This window comes from Paraphaeosphaeria sporulosa, assembly GCF_001642045.1.
Source record: "Paraphaeosphaeria sporulosa strain AP3s5-JAC2a unplaced genomic scaffold CC84scaffold_8, whole genome shotgun sequence".
Taxonomy (NCBI): domain Eukaryota; kingdom Fungi; phylum Ascomycota; class Dothideomycetes; order Pleosporales; family Didymosphaeriaceae; genus Paraphaeosphaeria; species Paraphaeosphaeria sporulosa.
The window spans coordinates 642,130-658,356 of NW_017253367.1; the positions used below are offsets into that span (position 1 = coordinate 642,130).

Consider the following 16,227-nt stretch of genomic DNA (forward strand, 5'->3'; position numbering starts at 1 on the left):
TAATCGTGTTCCATATGCACTACGCGAAGCCATGAATGTGACCTTCGCATGGGCTATCAGATCACACCCCCACCCGCTGCAGCGGTGCGGCAGTGGCTCAGGTCCACGGGTCGCCCACCAAGCTTTCCTCAGAAATCTTCCGCTATCCCCCGTCCCCGAGCGTCAGGTCGACCAATCTAAGCTTACACTAAACCTACCCGCGGCCAGCATTGTCTCCAAGAAGCACTCGCACCGATGTGTTGTCAACGCTCGGGAGAAGGGCCAATGCACAGACAAGCCTACGAGCCGGCCGTGCAGATCCCGTTTCGACATACATCTTACCGGAATTCTTGCGCCTGACCCCTCCGAACGGTTTTTAGACGTGCTGATACGCTCTACCTTAGCCCGTACCTGCCGTTTCTGTTGCCAGGCCCGTTTCAGCCCGCCCGGGTCAATAGGAGGCCGCATTAGCTCTTCGTCTTAGAGCGTGGGGATGCGTTTGTCATGGTCCTTCTCACTGCTGAGGGCTCTATCCATGAGGTATATATGGCTGAAGGCTGCCCTGTGAGACAGCACAGCACTCGACCCAAACTTTTCCACCCACAAACGGCTTTAAGTAAACCTGCGTGACCAAATGGCGTCGTTTAACCTTGCATCGTATCGTGTCAGTGCTGAAGATGCTCAGTAAGTCTCCTCCGCTGCAGGACTACAACGTCGTGCGTCCATCGCTAACATGATACTAGGACACCACAAATCAGCAACAAGAAAGCTGGCAGGACAGCAGTCAAGCAACAAAGTTCACCCGCACCGACAGTCCCTGCACAGAAGGAGATACCCTACTCCAGTAAGCAGAATATGTCGTCACGTCTAGGCAATCCTTCGACTGACATCGTCTCCTAGTCCAAGTATCCAAAACACGCCGAAAGTATGATTGTCCGTACCACATGCCCATTGTAGATCTCCACACACAAGGCACCTCCGCGAGCGAGATGTCACCTATGGAGAGGTTCTTGAGTGCTGCACACTCGGAGCATCCGGTGGCGCTGTCGGATGGTTTGCGAGTAGGCACGGCGGCATCGGGGGGATGTACTTGTGGTCGGACGCTCGAGAGACAATGTACTGCTATGTTGTGAGCTGGGATCACGGTGTCTGTGTCCATGGACGCTGTTCTGCGCGGGTTGAAAATTACTCCTCTTTATTCTAGTTGCCATGCACAACATAATGTTTTTCGAATCAAACTTCTGGCGCTATGCAGTCTACTGCCGTCCTTTCGAGTCGCGGTCTCAACTACGATGTATCTCTCGTCGTCTCTGTGGAGAAGGACACTGGCTGTGTCCACAGCAACCCCCTCCGCACGTTGCCTCGTGGATGGTATCAAAACCTGTTCGTATTTGATGCTGGGAACGGCGGGCATGCGAACAAGGGAGTGGATGATGTTCGCTAGCTTTTTGAGGATCTTGATATCGCTTTCTGTCTTTATGTTCGGATCGCCGCCTTCGTGCAGTACTAGTAATAGGTTGTAGACATGCTCGGCAACCGGTAGCAAGGTTATTGGAGACATGGTCTTTCGAGTGTTGGCGTTTGTAAGTGTAAGAGAGGTTATCGTGGAAAGTAAAGTGAAGTTAGGAAGGGGGAAGGGTCGAAAAGCACCTGAGGTACTTGAATACTTATTTCAACACAGGCTTGTACTAACAGCGCGAAGCAGTTGACTAAACGTAATTGTTGGGGATTGTGTGAAGTATCTCGCGAGCAGACATTGCCAGTCCGGCAATGCCACCGCCCACAACAAATCACCTTGGAGGGCTTTGCAGGCGAGGTTGAAACGTGGGCCATGATGTTAAAAGCAATGGCACCCTTTAATAGCCCCGCGTGTGACGCGCAACAAAACCGCCGAGATCCAAGCAACTTTCCACACCAACGTCTTCGCGCACGTCGCCGTCACCCAAGCTGTCCTGCCCTACCTGCGCGCCCAGAAGAGCGGCACCATCGCCTTCATGGAAAGCATTGCCGGCTGGGAGGGCGGAGCCGCCTGCGGTCTGTACTGCGGCGTCAAGTTTGCCGTCGCCGGCATCGCAGAGTCACTCCGGAAGAAGTCGCGTCGTTCGGCATCAAAGTCACTGTCGTAGAGCCCGGCTACTTCCGCACCAACTTTCTCGCCTCTGGCTCCAAGTCCCTCGCGAAGAATCCCATTGCTGACTACGACTTTGTCCTTGCAACGATCAAGGGCATATTCCAGACCTTCAATGGCAACCAGCCCGGCGACTCAGTCAAGGGCGCGCAGCCCATTGTCGAGGCGCTGAATTGCACGGGCCGGGAGGAGGGTCGCGAGTTGCCCCGGAGGTGGTTGATTGGACCCGATGCCGTGGGCTTTGTAACTGGCGTCATTGAGAAAGAGACAAAGAGCATCGAGGCGTGGAAGGACCTCTCTGCCACTACCAATCTCGATCAGTTGGCTTAAGCGATGTCGAGTTGCCGATGTCGAGTTCCCGCGGGGGGGGGGGGTGCATGTGCAACCTTCAACGGGAGGTTTTGAACAGAACACAATAATGATATCTATCAAATACGAGCAATCGTCTCTCTCTGCAAACCATGCCTCGATGATTCGACTGACTTCGGTTCGATTCTTCTGCTGTCAATTTCGGATACATTCTCGCGTTTGCCATTCGAATTCCGTTACGGCTTAGCATCTTCATGCGCCCATGTGGCATGGCTGAGTTGTAGCATACTTAGACTTTGACATAAGCGGACCACATTCGCTCTTGTCGAACTCTAAATCCTTCCCCCAGGTCCTTTTATGTGTTAATGTGGAGTTGCTCAACTTCCAGACGCTTTGCAATCTGTCTGCGAATCACTTGTATACATTTGATTAGGCTTATCCTGTGTTAGCCATGCTGCAAGAACATGTCTACGGAGTCTACAAGATGCCTCATCGTCCGTTTTGCTGTCAAAATCCTGTACTCGTCGATACGTAACCGCTTCGATACACTGAGCCGTCTTCAGCCACCGTCCCGAGTGGTCACTGGAAAGTAGCATGCCACCAAGCTCAAGCCAATTGCTGCGCCCTTTCAAATGTGTACGTAAAAAATATGTACCTTTAGGTGTATGATGCCCTCCTGTTCCATACACGAGTCATCAGCATTCGCGTCGGTTTACCTAGTATTTTAAATTATGTGTCTGAATTCAAGATGTAACAGTTGTGCCCTTGAAAAGCAAACGACCTGGCACTCACCATCTTATGTGGAGTGATTGTTCACGAGAGCGATTCGCAGATGTTTATGTCTAGACTTCATTGCGATACGTTCACGGATTTGGATATCCATGAGGCTTGTAAACATATAGTGGAGGCATCAACTTCTGTAGGAGATGCGCTGATTTTGTGAACTTCGCTGACGGTGATGATGGTAGAAATACACTCTGAGTCTTCCATTTAGGTTCGTTACATTTGACTCAAAGGTGGTGTTTCGGAGCCCATCTTTGGAGATATGAAACAATTACACGGTCTGATGGTCGATTCTCAATCTAACAGCCTTGCCAGCAGTGCATATAGTTCTTTGTATCACAATCCCCTCGGGCTCGTATATCATCTATCAGTCTTTTCTTATGAGCAAGGGCTTGTTTACATGGTTGAACATCGCTACTTTCATTCCAAATTGCTGGAAATGATCAGATCGTAGGTATCGAACATACAGAATGTATGGATGACTAGTCGTGAATGGTACCTTTGATGGTGAGTTCACTTAGATCCAGCTTGATCACGCACTCGAAGGCGCGAAGTACTTCAGTCTTGGATACTTTGCTATTTAACGGACAGATTTCCGTGATTTGTGGTCACTTATGGCACAAATTGAGCGACGGAACAGATCTGAGGCCTGTGATGATGTATACGGACTAAGAACGCAAATAGAACACACAGTCAGTTAGTACAAGCAAGGTAAAGAGGAACTGGAGGAGTTAGTAGGAGAATTGTGGCGAGATACCGCAGTGTCAAAGATCATGAGTAAGCGCAAGCGGAGATCATCTGAGATTATCAGACGAAGAGCTGTTACGCCTAAGCGCGGCTTTCATCCGCCTATACGATCAGTTCGCACTAATACCAGATCTAGGTCGTCTACAGCTTGGCACATTGAATTGCCAAACATCAGCGACTCTGCGATGTGCGGCGCAATTCTAGAAGTGAAGAAAGTTTGCCAAATTTGCAGTCTAGTGCGCAACATAATTAGCTGTATGCCTTGCATCGATATCTAATTGGTCGTCCTTTGAAGTTCATATAGCCGCAAGTTACTTGCGAGCCGGAACTTGGTAGTATGAGCACGTGAACATGCATTGATATGGCCCTAGCAGTGGGCATAATCTAAAGAATTTCATAATTCTAGCTCATGGCGTAATTTGACCGCAGTGTTACTAATTACATAATATTACGAGGTTGTCTGGTCGTTTGCTATACATGGATTCCCTGCAGTCAAATGTAGACGTTGTAAACTAGTACCTTGAGTTCGCAATGGATAACATTGGGTGAACGGCTGTACGAAGTTAAATCCTCTTCGACAAGGCTGCAGGTTTCACAAGACGCCATCAACTTCACTATGATAGGCTACCGGGTATAAAGGCGTAGATTCAGAGTCAGACTCACGCTCATCGCCATGCGGGGTATTCGTCAATGTGCGCAAGACTCGGTCAACGTATCCATTTTCGGGAAATCGTGCACGCAAGCGATGGGCGACTTTAATCCCAATCAAGTCCAGTCTCGTGTCACGAAATTGCAACATTCCAAAAGGCATCTTGCATCTCAATTGACGCAAGTCAACTGCTCTACGGGCAACTTGCGTGGGTTGCAGAAAAGCTTCCATCTACTCTCACATAAAATTATTTGCAACAATGCCAAGATAACCAACGGAAGCGCAGTCATGCCTGTGATCGTCGAAAATAGATTGGGCCAGTTGGCGCTTGGTCTCATGAGTAAGGTCATGGATGTATCCCTATAGTACTGGGAACAAACATTGGAAGCTTACATTTCTGAAAGGGCTGACATGGCGCAAGGACCCTATCACTGCGGGGGATGCTATCACAGTCGTCAAGGTGACACATGATAACGGCATAAACCAGTGAACCACCGGAGGCAAACGGTCTTGTCTCACTCGGCGAGTACTTCGCTAAGTCTCACAAAGATGCAGAAAAGGTCGTGCTGAGTAGTGAACGGGCAGCTTGAGCCGGAACATCTCCTGATGGCACACCAGAAGGCGTGCGCAAGTTTCTTGGTGGAGCTATTAACTAGCTTAAGGGCTGAAAGAAGATCGACCTCTTCAAGGCCGGGTGGATTAACCTGGATGTCCTACTAGATGTGATATTCATTGCGTGTGAGAAGTACGTGTAGAGTGGGGAGATTGGCAATGTTGGATTGTCTAAAATCAAAGCGTCCAGTATTTTAGCTGTTTCGAAGATGTTGCAGATTGCTTGTGTTGGAATCGAGCTCTCCCTGTGTATGTATCACTTTTTCCGACCCCTTGTCGTGCCCCAGGATTGCCTACCCACAACGTAGTATTATTTGGCATCTTGAAGTCGGCGTGCTTACTGCTCATAGTTTTTCAACCCTTGGTCTCGTTCGAAATGGTGTCGCTGCCGCCACTGCCGAGCTAGGAATTCCTACTGTAGCGTATTCCCGACTTAGTTGTGGATTTTCGTCCGGCCATTTGAAGTCTCCGGACAATGTTCCGGCGATTTTCTTTTTCTTCAGTTTCCCGTTTCCAGCCGGACGTCTTCCCCTTGAATCTGCAGCTAGCAGATCACGTTGCGGAAATCGCCGAGAAAAGGGTTCTCACCTTCTCTCAGCATAAAATCAACTGGGCGTTTGCGCAGTCTGAGAAAGCTGGCATCCCAGCCACCATTCCTGTCCGCGGCTCGACCCAGTCAGCGGCGGCCGTCATACTGGCTTCAGACCAACTGCAGGTTTGGAGGAGAGAATTGGCACTGTTAGAACAAGCCGGATTGAAAGCCTGATGTCGAATGAAATTTGCTATCCTAACGCCGCAGGGGAAGTTCTAGCCCAAAGTGCAGAATTTGTAGCATTGAATTCCAATGTAGAGGGATATGCATGCTGTCTCCTAAGATCTCGATCCGCCTCTTTCGGAGGCAATCGAACATCTAACAGTTAGCAAATGCAGTTGGAAAAGTGTTCTACCCCAAATTACCGGCCTGAAACTTGCCGTGATATCTCAGTGTATCCTTAGGGCCTGAGAATTTGTTTCAGTGATCAGATAATCCTGACTGGCTCATGATTCGGTATCCGTTTTCGGAAAGTTCCAGTCGGACCACTGGCTAAAAGCTTAAACTGGGCTGTCTTGAGTCCGGCTCTCGGCGCGCTGATGCTGGATGGTCGCAGCTGGTTCATTCTTCTGCTCTCAACAGCCCGCAACATCACCCATCACAGAATGGGTCGACTGATCATCGGTATAGGGCGTCTTGTCTCATGAGCCACTTCCAGGATGTGCTCTGGCAGAACATGAAAATAATAGGAACCTTAGCGCTCTTGGAGGGGTAGCTTCTCGGTTCTTAGATCGCGGTGGGGCTGGGCTATGATGATCCCCGACCCTTGACATTACCCATGCTTTTCAGCCCCGATCGGACCTGCCGTCATGTGGCACAAAATCTTGCACGATGCGGTCGCAGCCACGGTGACCGAACTGCCCTAGTTGTACCACCTACCACATCTGGTACCTCTGTGGTCAATTTTTTTTTCGTACGTAATCCTTCGCACGAGTACCAAAGCTTCGGCACTTCAGCGTTCACCTTCGTCAAATCACATCGTCTCCCATCAAGCGCTGTATGATAGCACGTGCAAAGAGGGCGGAGGATGTGAATCCTGTCAGATACGTAGGCATCCATTCGAGGAGACCGTCAAAACCAGTAGAAAGCGGTAAATGCCTCTTCGCACGCACCGCTATCAAAGTGGCTTTCCGTGTGCTACACAAGGAAAGTAGAAGTAGTGAATGATGAGAAATGATATCACATGATTCCCATTACCGATTTTGAAGCCAAGGAAGATGGTGGAAGGATAGAGCTTCACGGCTCGGCTGAAGAGCTTTGCCCAGTGGTTCTAGGACGCGAATAATTTGTCTTAGAACCTATCTTAAACTTGATTATGGTCAAATCCATTCATAGTACATCGCTCTCATTCGGATGAAGGTCCTTTTCGAAAGGCCCAGGTTTCACTTTGTATACCTTTTTCTTCAGGGCTCTTGATCGAGACCATTTGTCAATGGCATCCCAGTTCACACATTCCCTCTCTCCTCCCGAAATGAGATCCTTGTTAGGCTTCTCGTGGGAATCGGCAATCCAGACCGCAGTGTATACCGACACATCAGCGTGACACATGATGGTCCTGCGTATATACTCAATGCAGTGGGCTGCAAAGATTAGAATATTGTTTTGATATTGAGAGAGCGTCACCAGTATAACTTACTGAGATGTTCGACAACGCGATCCTCATGATCTAGCCCCTTGTCTGTCATACCAGGGTAGTAGTGAGACCTATAGACATTAGTGGGTAGCAAAGGTCATGATAACGCGGTTGCGAACCTTAATGTCGATCTTCTCAGTGCTTCCTGCGAGTTATCAGCATGATTCGACGAAAGGCATGCGCAACTTACAAGGCAGTGAAGCTCGTGATATACGGACAAGACGCCGACATAACCGCCGCCAGAAACTCTGACAACTTTATCATCGATGTTGATATTGGCCTTATGCAATTCTTCTTCCGTAGCGTGGAAATTCATGGCTGCATATTTTCAGTTCATGCTCAATGTAATCCGACATATAACGCACGTTCTAGAAGATGCCTCCAGTGTTCCTCAGTATCGTTTGGATGGCCCACAAACCCCTTCTGCACAAGCACTTCGTGGTCTTCGTGTAAGGGCTGTGGCTCATATGTTATGAGTGGATTTACCGGCGCTATGTCATTATCAGAGCAAATTCAACAGGGTATGAGTGTGGACAAGAATGACGGACAGTAAACATATAGTCTTTGGTTCTTCAAGAATAAGAAAACCGTCGGCAATGATAGCACTACGTATAGTATCGCAACAACATTGAAGGTTTGTTGAAAGGAGGGAAGGTATCGGCCGATACGATTTGATCTGGTCGTACTCTGCTGCAAAGGAAGATCTTCCTTTACCAGCGGCTCACTGGAGTCAAACTCGTTCTCGGGTAGTGGCTTGTAAAGACTCTTCCACATTTTGGACGGTGGTGTAGTCCTCAATGTGCAAGAAAAATTGGAGTTGAGAGATGGGGAGAGCAGCGGGGCCACCGCTGAGCAAAGCTCGATCTTGAAAAGGAAATGTGTAGGGTGATCCGATGCGTTATCTGCCACTCCGGGCCCACATGGGCATCATCAGCCATCAGCTGCACGCATGTAGGCGCTGAGGAGAGACAAAATGCACGCCGGACCGAGCGCTTCGTGTACTGATTGGCTGCTACACGAACGCCCAGGCTTCATGTAGATGGCCTACAGGGTGTAAGCCCGATTTTTCGCGTCACGACGAGGCTGACTCGTTCTGATTTCTTTGTTCTCAACTCATCGCATTAACCTATCGTGGTAATCAAGGTACGTTCGGTCTTATAGCACATGCATTGGTACTGTTGCCTGTCACATCATTGCTGTGATTGGTGATGTTCTTTCCAAGATTTTGGACCAACGGGATATAAGAGCAGCGATTCCTGATGGTGGATCATCTCACCCAACCTGATACCAACTCTCCACTCGAATACCTTCGAACGCCAGACAACATGCAACTCCAACTCTTTTTTGCGCTGTTCAGCGTGCTGAGTGCGGGTGTCCTTGCTGCACCTCTAGCCGTTCGTAAGAATCTCTCCATTCCTCGAACAAGTATCTATTCTGAAGAATCATAGCTGCAGACATAGACAATGTCCTCATTCCGATTCAGGCGGACGGAGGTGTCGACTACTCTTAGGCCTCGCTCCGAGAAAAGGCGAGCATGGGCGTTATGGGAGTAAGCTTTCAACCTATCGGAAAAACTGTGACGTACACTAATTTTGCGCGTAGTTTGACCGCGCGGCACTCTGAAGTTTTTCCTCTTTTGGATGGAGATATATACTCGAGAGAAACCCTGCAAGGTCTAGGCCTTGGGGCAAATGGGTCACGTGAGCTATTTAACTGAACGAGCTTGTAGGCTTACAGCCTTATGAGATTATTTCTTCATTATGAAACATGTATTAATATCAGGGTGATGTCTAGTATATCAAAGTCGACCCTCAGCTTGTGCCTCGGCTCTGAAATGTTCACTTCAAACCGACCGAGTGGCTCCTGTTGGCGCTAATGCACGTGTCAGATGAATAGGCCAGCCACAGCCAGGGATTGTATCCAATAACAGCTAGCACCCTCAAGTTCCCGCTTCCCATCCGTTTTAGCACTCACTTTATTCGTGCGGCAATAATTACACGGTGTTGGATTCGTATCACATCACTGGGGATACAATCTGTGGCGATAAGCACTACGGCGGATTCTTCAGTGCACCTCCACGGGCTGGCTTTGAAGGAGTGTTGTCCGGTTCTTAAGTACCGCGCAAACTGAAAGGGAAATCTTTTTATGCAGTTACGCAAACAATGCCCTTACCCGTCTGTATGCTGGGAGTCTTGCGAGTTGCGACCTGTACTATGCTTCCAGGCTCGCGTGGCGAATGCGCAATCTAGAAGCCACTTTCATTTGCTTGGTCCGTAAGACGCGGATATAGGCAGGGCGGGTCGCGCCTCCGCCAGTGAGCCTGCAAATCGCCGGACACCAACCTGCAGGAGCATCCTCCTCCTTCCTGAATACGATATAGCGCGGACCCTTTCTGCTGGATGGTAACCAGTGAAGAACAAGCTCTCCGACCCGTGTTGATGCATTGCTGCATTTCGAGGACACCCAAACGCAAGACCCGTGCGCATCCTCCCTTCCGTGCCCCGAACCCTCCCGCGCTCGCCTACGCAACTTGGTAGCTCTGATTTATCGCGGAGCTTCGCTGACTGGAATGTACATCGACACGCGACATCTTTCAAGGTTGCAGTATTGTCACTTCCTACCGGTCCTCGTTCGATATGGCGTATGACAACCCCCATGGCCTGATTGCGGCCGCCGTCATCGTGCAGGTACTGGTCCTGCTGATGATCGGTTCGCGGTTCATGTCGCACAAGATGAAGGGCCTCGAATTCCACACCTCGGACTACCTCATCATCGTTGCGGGTATTCTGTCCACGGCTCTGGCAATAGAACAGATTTATTGTACGTATCGCAGTTTCCGAAGAAGGCACTGGCCATGCATTATCTTTACAAATTCCACCAGAGTGCTTTCACATTCTTGCGCCGCCTTGGACGCAATGAAGACTGTGAAACCCATGAGTGAGAGTCGATACTCATTCTGATACGTTGAACAGGCGCTGCCAATGGGTTGTTCGCAGTGAGAGTCGCCCCTTTGCAGAAGGCAAATCCTGCTGCCGCGGTTGATTTTCTCTATACACTACGTATGGTTAGTATTCTCCCACAGCTACTGTAAGAGAGCTAAATGTTCCCAAGCACAACTATGCTTTTATTGTCACAGGCATTCTTGCCATCGGGTTTATCAAAACTTCTGTCTCGTTCTTCTACCTCCAGATCTTTAGCGTTCCGAAGTATCGCCCATATATCATCGCATGGATCGTCATCATGACTCTATGGACAATCAGCTTCTTCACTGCCTTCATGGCCATTTGCGGAGATCACGGAATCTTCTCTTCGCGAAGCCACATGAACCCCGCGGTACAGAAGAGGGAGTGTGGATCCACTCAAATGTTAGACTTCGGTGTGCTGATATCTGGCACTGTGTCTGATCTCATTACCGTTCTCATTCCTCTACCGATGGTATGACGAAACCCTCAAACGCCTGCATATCATAGCTCACTGTTTGCACAAGATATTCTCACTCCTTCATCTTCCAATGTCGGACAAGGTCTCCATCGCAGCGATATTCCTCGTAGGATTGCTGTAAGTACCTTCATAGAATTTTAATATGGCCTAGACTTAACTTTTAAAGGTCCGTCGGAGCTAGCGCTGCGAGATCCTACATCGGCATCTACACCAAATTCGCTCCAAAAGATAAGATCATGGACCCTGGACGTAAGGCACCTCCGTGATGGAAACTACCCTGTAGCTGACTCTTCACAGTCGGGGTCACCGCGACGTGCGTGTGGACCCTCATTGAGATTCAAATTGGTATCCTTGCTGCCTGCGCCCCGACGATCCGCCCTGTCCTACGCGAGTTGGTACACAACGGACTATTCGGTGGCCTCGTGAGCGCCGCGAGCAGCATTATCAGCAGGAAGAGCTCGCGGTCACGCATGCAGGGCTCATCCAATGGTTCTGATCGTGGGCATCCTCAATACGAGGCACGTCTGAAGGGAGGGGCTGATGAGGAGGAGATAATACAATTGCATGACATGGCAGGTGCAAACTCGTCGAGAGCGGAGCATATGGATGGCTCTGAGGCCCCCAAGCCTGGTGCGATCCATGTATCGAAGGGGTACACAGTGGGTGCGGGGCATGAATGAGGATGGTTTTTCGATGTGGCTCGAGGTTGGGATGTCACATCGCATAGAGTTCGCTCTTTGTACATAGTAAACTAGGGCGGTAATGTGATCTTTCTTACGGCCTATTTTATCGCCCAAGATATCTAAGCATTATGATTTTGGCATACTTCCTCACTCGATCCCACGAATCGTGACATCGTCAGAGCCCTGATCCTTACCCAGCTACCATCCAGCAAATATCCGCTTCCCCAGGTCCATCTCTCGTACCCACCACGTGGTACATCTAGAAAGGTTTCCTAGCCCAGATGAAGCGCATCGGAAAATACGCTCCTGTTTCGGTCAACTCAGTCTCTAGCTCCTGCACCAGCGAATCCAGTCGCTCATCCGGCAGTGGCTTGAAAGATGGACTCAGCCCTGTCGCTGTCAGTATTCCCATTCGGGATTCAGGCGCATACAAAAATATCATACTCACCCTTCGCACCAGCCGCAAAACCCTTTGCGATCATCAGATCCGCCCCAATCCCCAGTTTGCCCAATTCCTCATCTGCATTCCGCTTCCCGACCGCGCGCATCGCCGTCCGCTCTTGTACTTGCTCGAGCCCCGCTTCCTCGAGCCACGATTTCATCTTTGGAGCTTCTAGGGGGTCCAGCCCCGATGATTGGCAAACAGCCCGGATGCACGCGAACATGTCGTGATAGCGTGGATTCTCCGCTTCTGACGTCGGGCAAACGCGATCGCAATCCCCAATCTGAATCCAACCGCCAGGCTTCACGAGTTTGATGTGCTCATTGACCACAGCGCGCTGCGCGACTCCCGAGCCGGCGGCTATAAGAATCATGCGGAGATTGACGAGGTCGAAGGCATGATTCCAGACCTCAGGCGTTGGGTCTTTGATGTCCTGCTTCACGTATGTGATATTCTTCATGCTCGTAGAAGGGAAGAACGACGTGTTGATATCCGTGCCGATGAATGTATGGTCGCCTTCAGGCGGCGCGGGAATTGTTGACTGGACCTCGCGCATCCAGAGACCATCTGCTGTTCCGACATCGAGCACAGCTCGAGGGGCGCTGGAAAATTCCAGTGGCGCAAATAGCAGGGTACCTCCCGCGGCCTGCTTGAAGCCGAGGTGGTAGATGGTCAGCCGACCTATGTCGCTGCTGACGTCTTTGTCCTGGGCCTTCAAATACCACTCTGGCGAGGAATACACTGGGCTTGCCATTTTTGAGATTATTGGCGTCGAAGGAGCACTGCCAAGTAAGTTATGCCCAGGCGACTGAGGTGTGAACGGTGACGGAAATGATGGTACACGGGAGGACGTAGCCGAGACGACGATCGGCCCGCCGAACAGGAAGGTCGCACAATGCGATTGCACTGCCTCGATGCCATTTATCAGTCATTTTATGGACGTGGAACTAATGCAACCTATTGCCGGAGCATACCATTCAAATATCCCAAAATTAAAAGCAGATCAGTGGCCCGTTATTGTGTGGCATATTCAGTATCGAGTTGTACCGATACTGTCCGAACACTAATCGGTAGTTTATCATCAGATTAGACATGCTTACTTCACATCAAGTTCGGGTCGCATCAACATCCAGCTACTGGCGCTTCACTGGATGCATCAGGTTCAAGAAACAGATCCAGAATTATCTGCACAGTCAAATGCCTTCCCAATGATCCCTGTCGCATATGCCTCTTTTATCGACAGCGCAACGCCATACCTTTGGTCAAAGTTAGTTCTTCTCTTCTATCCCAGGATCTGATCTGCTTACGTTCCGCCAACGACCATAAACAGGCCGATGAGCACAATGATGATATGGAGGCCATATATCAACTTCTGGGATATACCGCCGGATCTATATCCCTTGAAGTCGTACATCCAGAGCAATGCTGGAAATACGAGCGAGAAAGGCGCAAAGCACAAGGACCCAGCAAGGCCGAGAAGGTAGTTAAGAATTGGGACGGCGCTTGCAATGATAAATCCAAGGATGCCCAGTATCAGATTCGAACCGAGCCAGGTGGTCCAATGAACCATGGTGTTCTCTTGCAAACTATGAGTGTCAGCTGACAGACTCAGTTCAGTAGTTGGTCTTACTTACTGGTGAGTATTGCGCAGTATGCGCACAAATATTAGCTTAGCGGCGACATGTTGGTATATTCCTGGCGAGGGTCAATGGGTGCCTCTTTCACAACCACCACTGGGCGCTTTTCGTGAGTACTCACCAACACCAATCACCAATCCAGGCAAAGCTATTCCGTAGCTGATCTTCTTGAAAAGAGTACCCGCGCTGCCAAAGGCTGGAGTTGCAATCCAAACGCCGCACCATCGGTAGATAACAAGCGAGAATGTCAGATACAGAACGCCTACGAAGAATCCTGCCACTAAACATGCCTTCCTATAATCCGTCGGCTTTTTCATCTCTGATACCACGGGCATATACATCATCGACCCGCTTCCACTGATGAAGATGTTGGCGCTGGCAGTGATGCCAGCTGCAAACGACGGATAGGCGATCGCGGTCCAGCCAAGCTCGAAATGCCCTGTCTTTGGCGCAATAGCCGGACGACCCTGTTGCGTCACAGCAACAACGAAGATGAAGACGGCGATAAAAAAAGTAAAAAAGCCGACCCAGGTAAGCCATCCCAGGCGCGAGAATGTCCTCACTGACGAGAAGCCAGTAATCAATACTGCGGAGACAAAGCTGAACCATACAGTGCAAGCACCGTGGTTTGAGAGTGCATTGAGTGCAGTTGAGCAAGATACAATTCCGGCAGCTGTGATGAGCACTTGAGCTATCATGATCTGGAGTCCAACTAGCTCTCTGCCAATCCAACCGAAGAGAAGACCACACATATCGGCCAGGGTGTGGCATTCGGGATGGCGATTCCGGAAGTCTCCGAGAATTACAGCTGTGTAGGTATTCAGGATTTGCCAGCCAACGATTGACAGCGCTCCTCCAACAGCACCGAGCGTAGCCAGCGCACCGGGAACAGCCAGAATCGACATTGCGAACTGGATCTTGAGGAAGATGATAGTTGCTCGTGGCCTAAAAATAGAAAACAGTGTAAGCAAAGGCTGAGGCAGACCAGACACGATATTACACCTAAGGACTAGGCATAAATTCGCCTGGCAGCGATATTGCTTGTCTGCCATCTCCTGTGTGATAGAAAGTCACGTTACCTACCAGCTGACGGTCCTGAAGTCCACTCCCTCGGCTGACTTCTTGAAAACCTCATGCATCTCTCGCGCATCCAGCTTCTCACTGCCAATTCCGACTTCAATGCCAGCATCGTTTCGTTCAATGGTGTCCTCATTGACGCCGGCCGCAACTTTCGACTCCGACATGGCCATTCTTGCGAATGATACCTTACACCTTAGCTGGATCGAAGTGCTAAAAAAAATGTTAAGATACCGAAGATGTTCTCAACTTCGGTCCAGAAGTCGTGCTGTAGATCCAGGCGATGAAGACGGTTTTAATCGCATTGTCCTTACCCGACGCTAATTGAACATAGCCGGCTATATTTTGTCCACCATGTGCGGAACATATGGGCTAGCAATAATGGCACGGCGAGATCGCTGCTATGGTTCTAGTTTGTTGCGATAGGCTGTTTTTACCCGAGGTGGCGCACGGCACTTGTCGAACTACCACAAGAGATAAGATAACGAAGAGGAATTCGAGACGAACATCGCGGGAAGTATTGTGTAATTTCAGGATAGCTTGCTAAAGATCACTATGTGCGGGTAATGCACCTCGCTAGTTGGTATAAGATAAGAAGCAATTGGTGTATACCTATGGTATTCTAGCTCGGCAAAGATGCGGACTTGTCCCAGGGACCAGACGATCGGATAATCGCCGCCATATGGGGTTCCCCGCAACAATGATTCGGCGCCAGGCCGAGAAAGCGTTTACGCGATGCCCTGTCCAAGAGTAACCTGTTTTGCAGATGCCTTGTCTGTCAGATCTTTACTTGTACCATATTATACGTAGGTACACAATTCAATGCCGTTCATTTACTTCCGCATCAGCCTAGACAACAACAAAGACAGCGTCCCAGTGTCATTGACAGATATCGCGACTGTGTATCGAGCCTCTCATTGAGATCACTAGGCCAGTCCGTCACATCGTTGCAAATCGATGATCGTTCCAGAAAGGAGGAATTTTCACACTAGCTCTCAGCATGACCGTGCTATTGACGTGAGCCTCGATTCTCTCGATGGAAGGAAGTTGAAGCGGCAGTTGCATCTCTCGTTCACCGTGTCTGAATGCTGAATGTAGCCATATATTTTCCGCCCAAGTGGGTCCTGCCAGGCTCAGTGGATGACGTCACTAACTTAGGCATTGCCCTCGAAGAACCAAGCATAGGATGTACAATGCGACGTCTCTCCCCGAAGACTCAATTACTAAAGTATAAATGTGATCTGTTCTGCCAGAAGGGCGTCGAATACTACGCATTAGGACGGATCCAACAAGAAGTACATCAATTAATAGCTCTATCTCGCTCTGACAACGAGGCTGGCAACTGGCGCTGCAGGATTCGCGTAGCTTTTCATGGTCATTCTCGAACAGGCTCTTCAAATGAAGCCTTGGGCAGGGACAGGCTTCGACGGCCTTGTGATATGTGCAGATGAGCAGAAACAAGCGTAGCGGACAAGAAATTACCTTCCAGTGGATGCTCGACGAGCTTGTGAAAAA

The 16,227-nt window shown here is 49.8% G+C and overlaps 6 protein-coding genes across 6 annotated transcripts; 3 read left to right on the forward strand and 3 right to left on the reverse strand.

The window, feature by feature from the left end:
* Window positions 1-613: 613 nt before the first annotated feature.
* On the forward strand, window positions 614-2,437 carry CC84DRAFT_1261444 (uncharacterized protein; the record flags this gene model as incomplete). Its single annotated transcript, XM_018185067.1, has 5 exons — window positions 614-663; window positions 723-823; window positions 880-1,032; window positions 1,843-2,013; window positions 2,070-2,437. The coding sequence occupies 5 exons, from the start codon at window positions 614-616 to the stop codon at window positions 2,435-2,437; spliced, it is 843 nt and encodes a 280-aa protein (XP_018033108.1).
* A 4,691-nt stretch (window positions 2,438-7,128) lies between these two features.
* CC84DRAFT_1261445 (uncharacterized protein) lies at window positions 7,129-7,748 on the reverse strand (the record flags this gene model as incomplete). Its single annotated transcript, XM_018185068.1, has 4 exons — window positions 7,129-7,379; window positions 7,436-7,503; window positions 7,552-7,577; window positions 7,623-7,748. The coding sequence occupies 4 exons, from the start codon at window positions 7,746-7,748 to the stop codon at window positions 7,129-7,131; spliced, it is 471 nt and encodes a 156-aa protein (XP_018033109.1).
* Window positions 7,749-8,589: 841 nt separating this feature from the next.
* Window positions 8,590-9,034, forward strand: CC84DRAFT_912307 (uncharacterized protein). Its single transcript, XM_018187880.1, has 2 exons — window positions 8,590-8,830; window positions 8,881-9,034. Exons 1-2 carry the CDS (start codon window positions 8,692-8,694, stop codon window positions 8,940-8,942), a joined length of 201 nt encoding a protein of 66 aa, XP_018033110.1. The 5' UTR covers window positions 8,590-8,691; the 3' UTR covers window positions 8,943-9,034.
* Window positions 9,035-9,753: 719 nt separating this feature from the next.
* Window positions 9,754-11,671, forward strand: CC84DRAFT_1166561 (uncharacterized protein). The gene is made up of 6 exons (XM_018178988.1): window positions 9,754-10,252; window positions 10,405-10,496; window positions 10,544-10,867; window positions 10,920-10,990; window positions 11,040-11,122; window positions 11,171-11,671. The coding sequence occupies exons 1-6, from the start codon at window positions 10,069-10,071 to the stop codon at window positions 11,551-11,553; spliced, it is 1,137 nt and encodes a 378-aa protein (XP_018033111.1). The 5' UTR covers window positions 9,754-10,068; the 3' UTR covers window positions 11,554-11,671.
* On the reverse strand, window positions 11,632-13,033 carry CC84DRAFT_1261447 (uncharacterized protein). Its single transcript, XM_018185069.1, has 3 exons — window positions 12,973-13,033; window positions 12,005-12,904; window positions 11,632-11,946 (listed from the first exon to the last, which is right to left on the reverse strand). Exons 2-3 carry the CDS (start codon window positions 12,750-12,752, stop codon window positions 11,816-11,818), a joined length of 879 nt encoding a protein of 292 aa, XP_018033112.1. The 5' UTR covers window positions 12,753-12,904; window positions 12,973-13,033; the 3' UTR covers window positions 11,632-11,815.
* Window positions 13,034-13,160: 127 nt separating this feature from the next.
* CC84DRAFT_1261448 (uncharacterized protein) lies at window positions 13,161-14,726 on the reverse strand (the record flags this gene model as incomplete). Its single annotated transcript, XM_018185070.1, has 4 exons — window positions 13,757-14,726; window positions 13,633-13,693; window positions 13,306-13,584; window positions 13,161-13,254 (listed from the first exon to the last, which is right to left on the reverse strand). Exons 1-4 carry the CDS (start codon window positions 14,685-14,687, stop codon window positions 13,161-13,163), a joined length of 1,365 nt encoding a protein of 454 aa, XP_018033113.1. The 5' UTR covers window positions 14,688-14,726.
* Window positions 14,727-16,227: the final 1,501 nt, after the last annotated feature.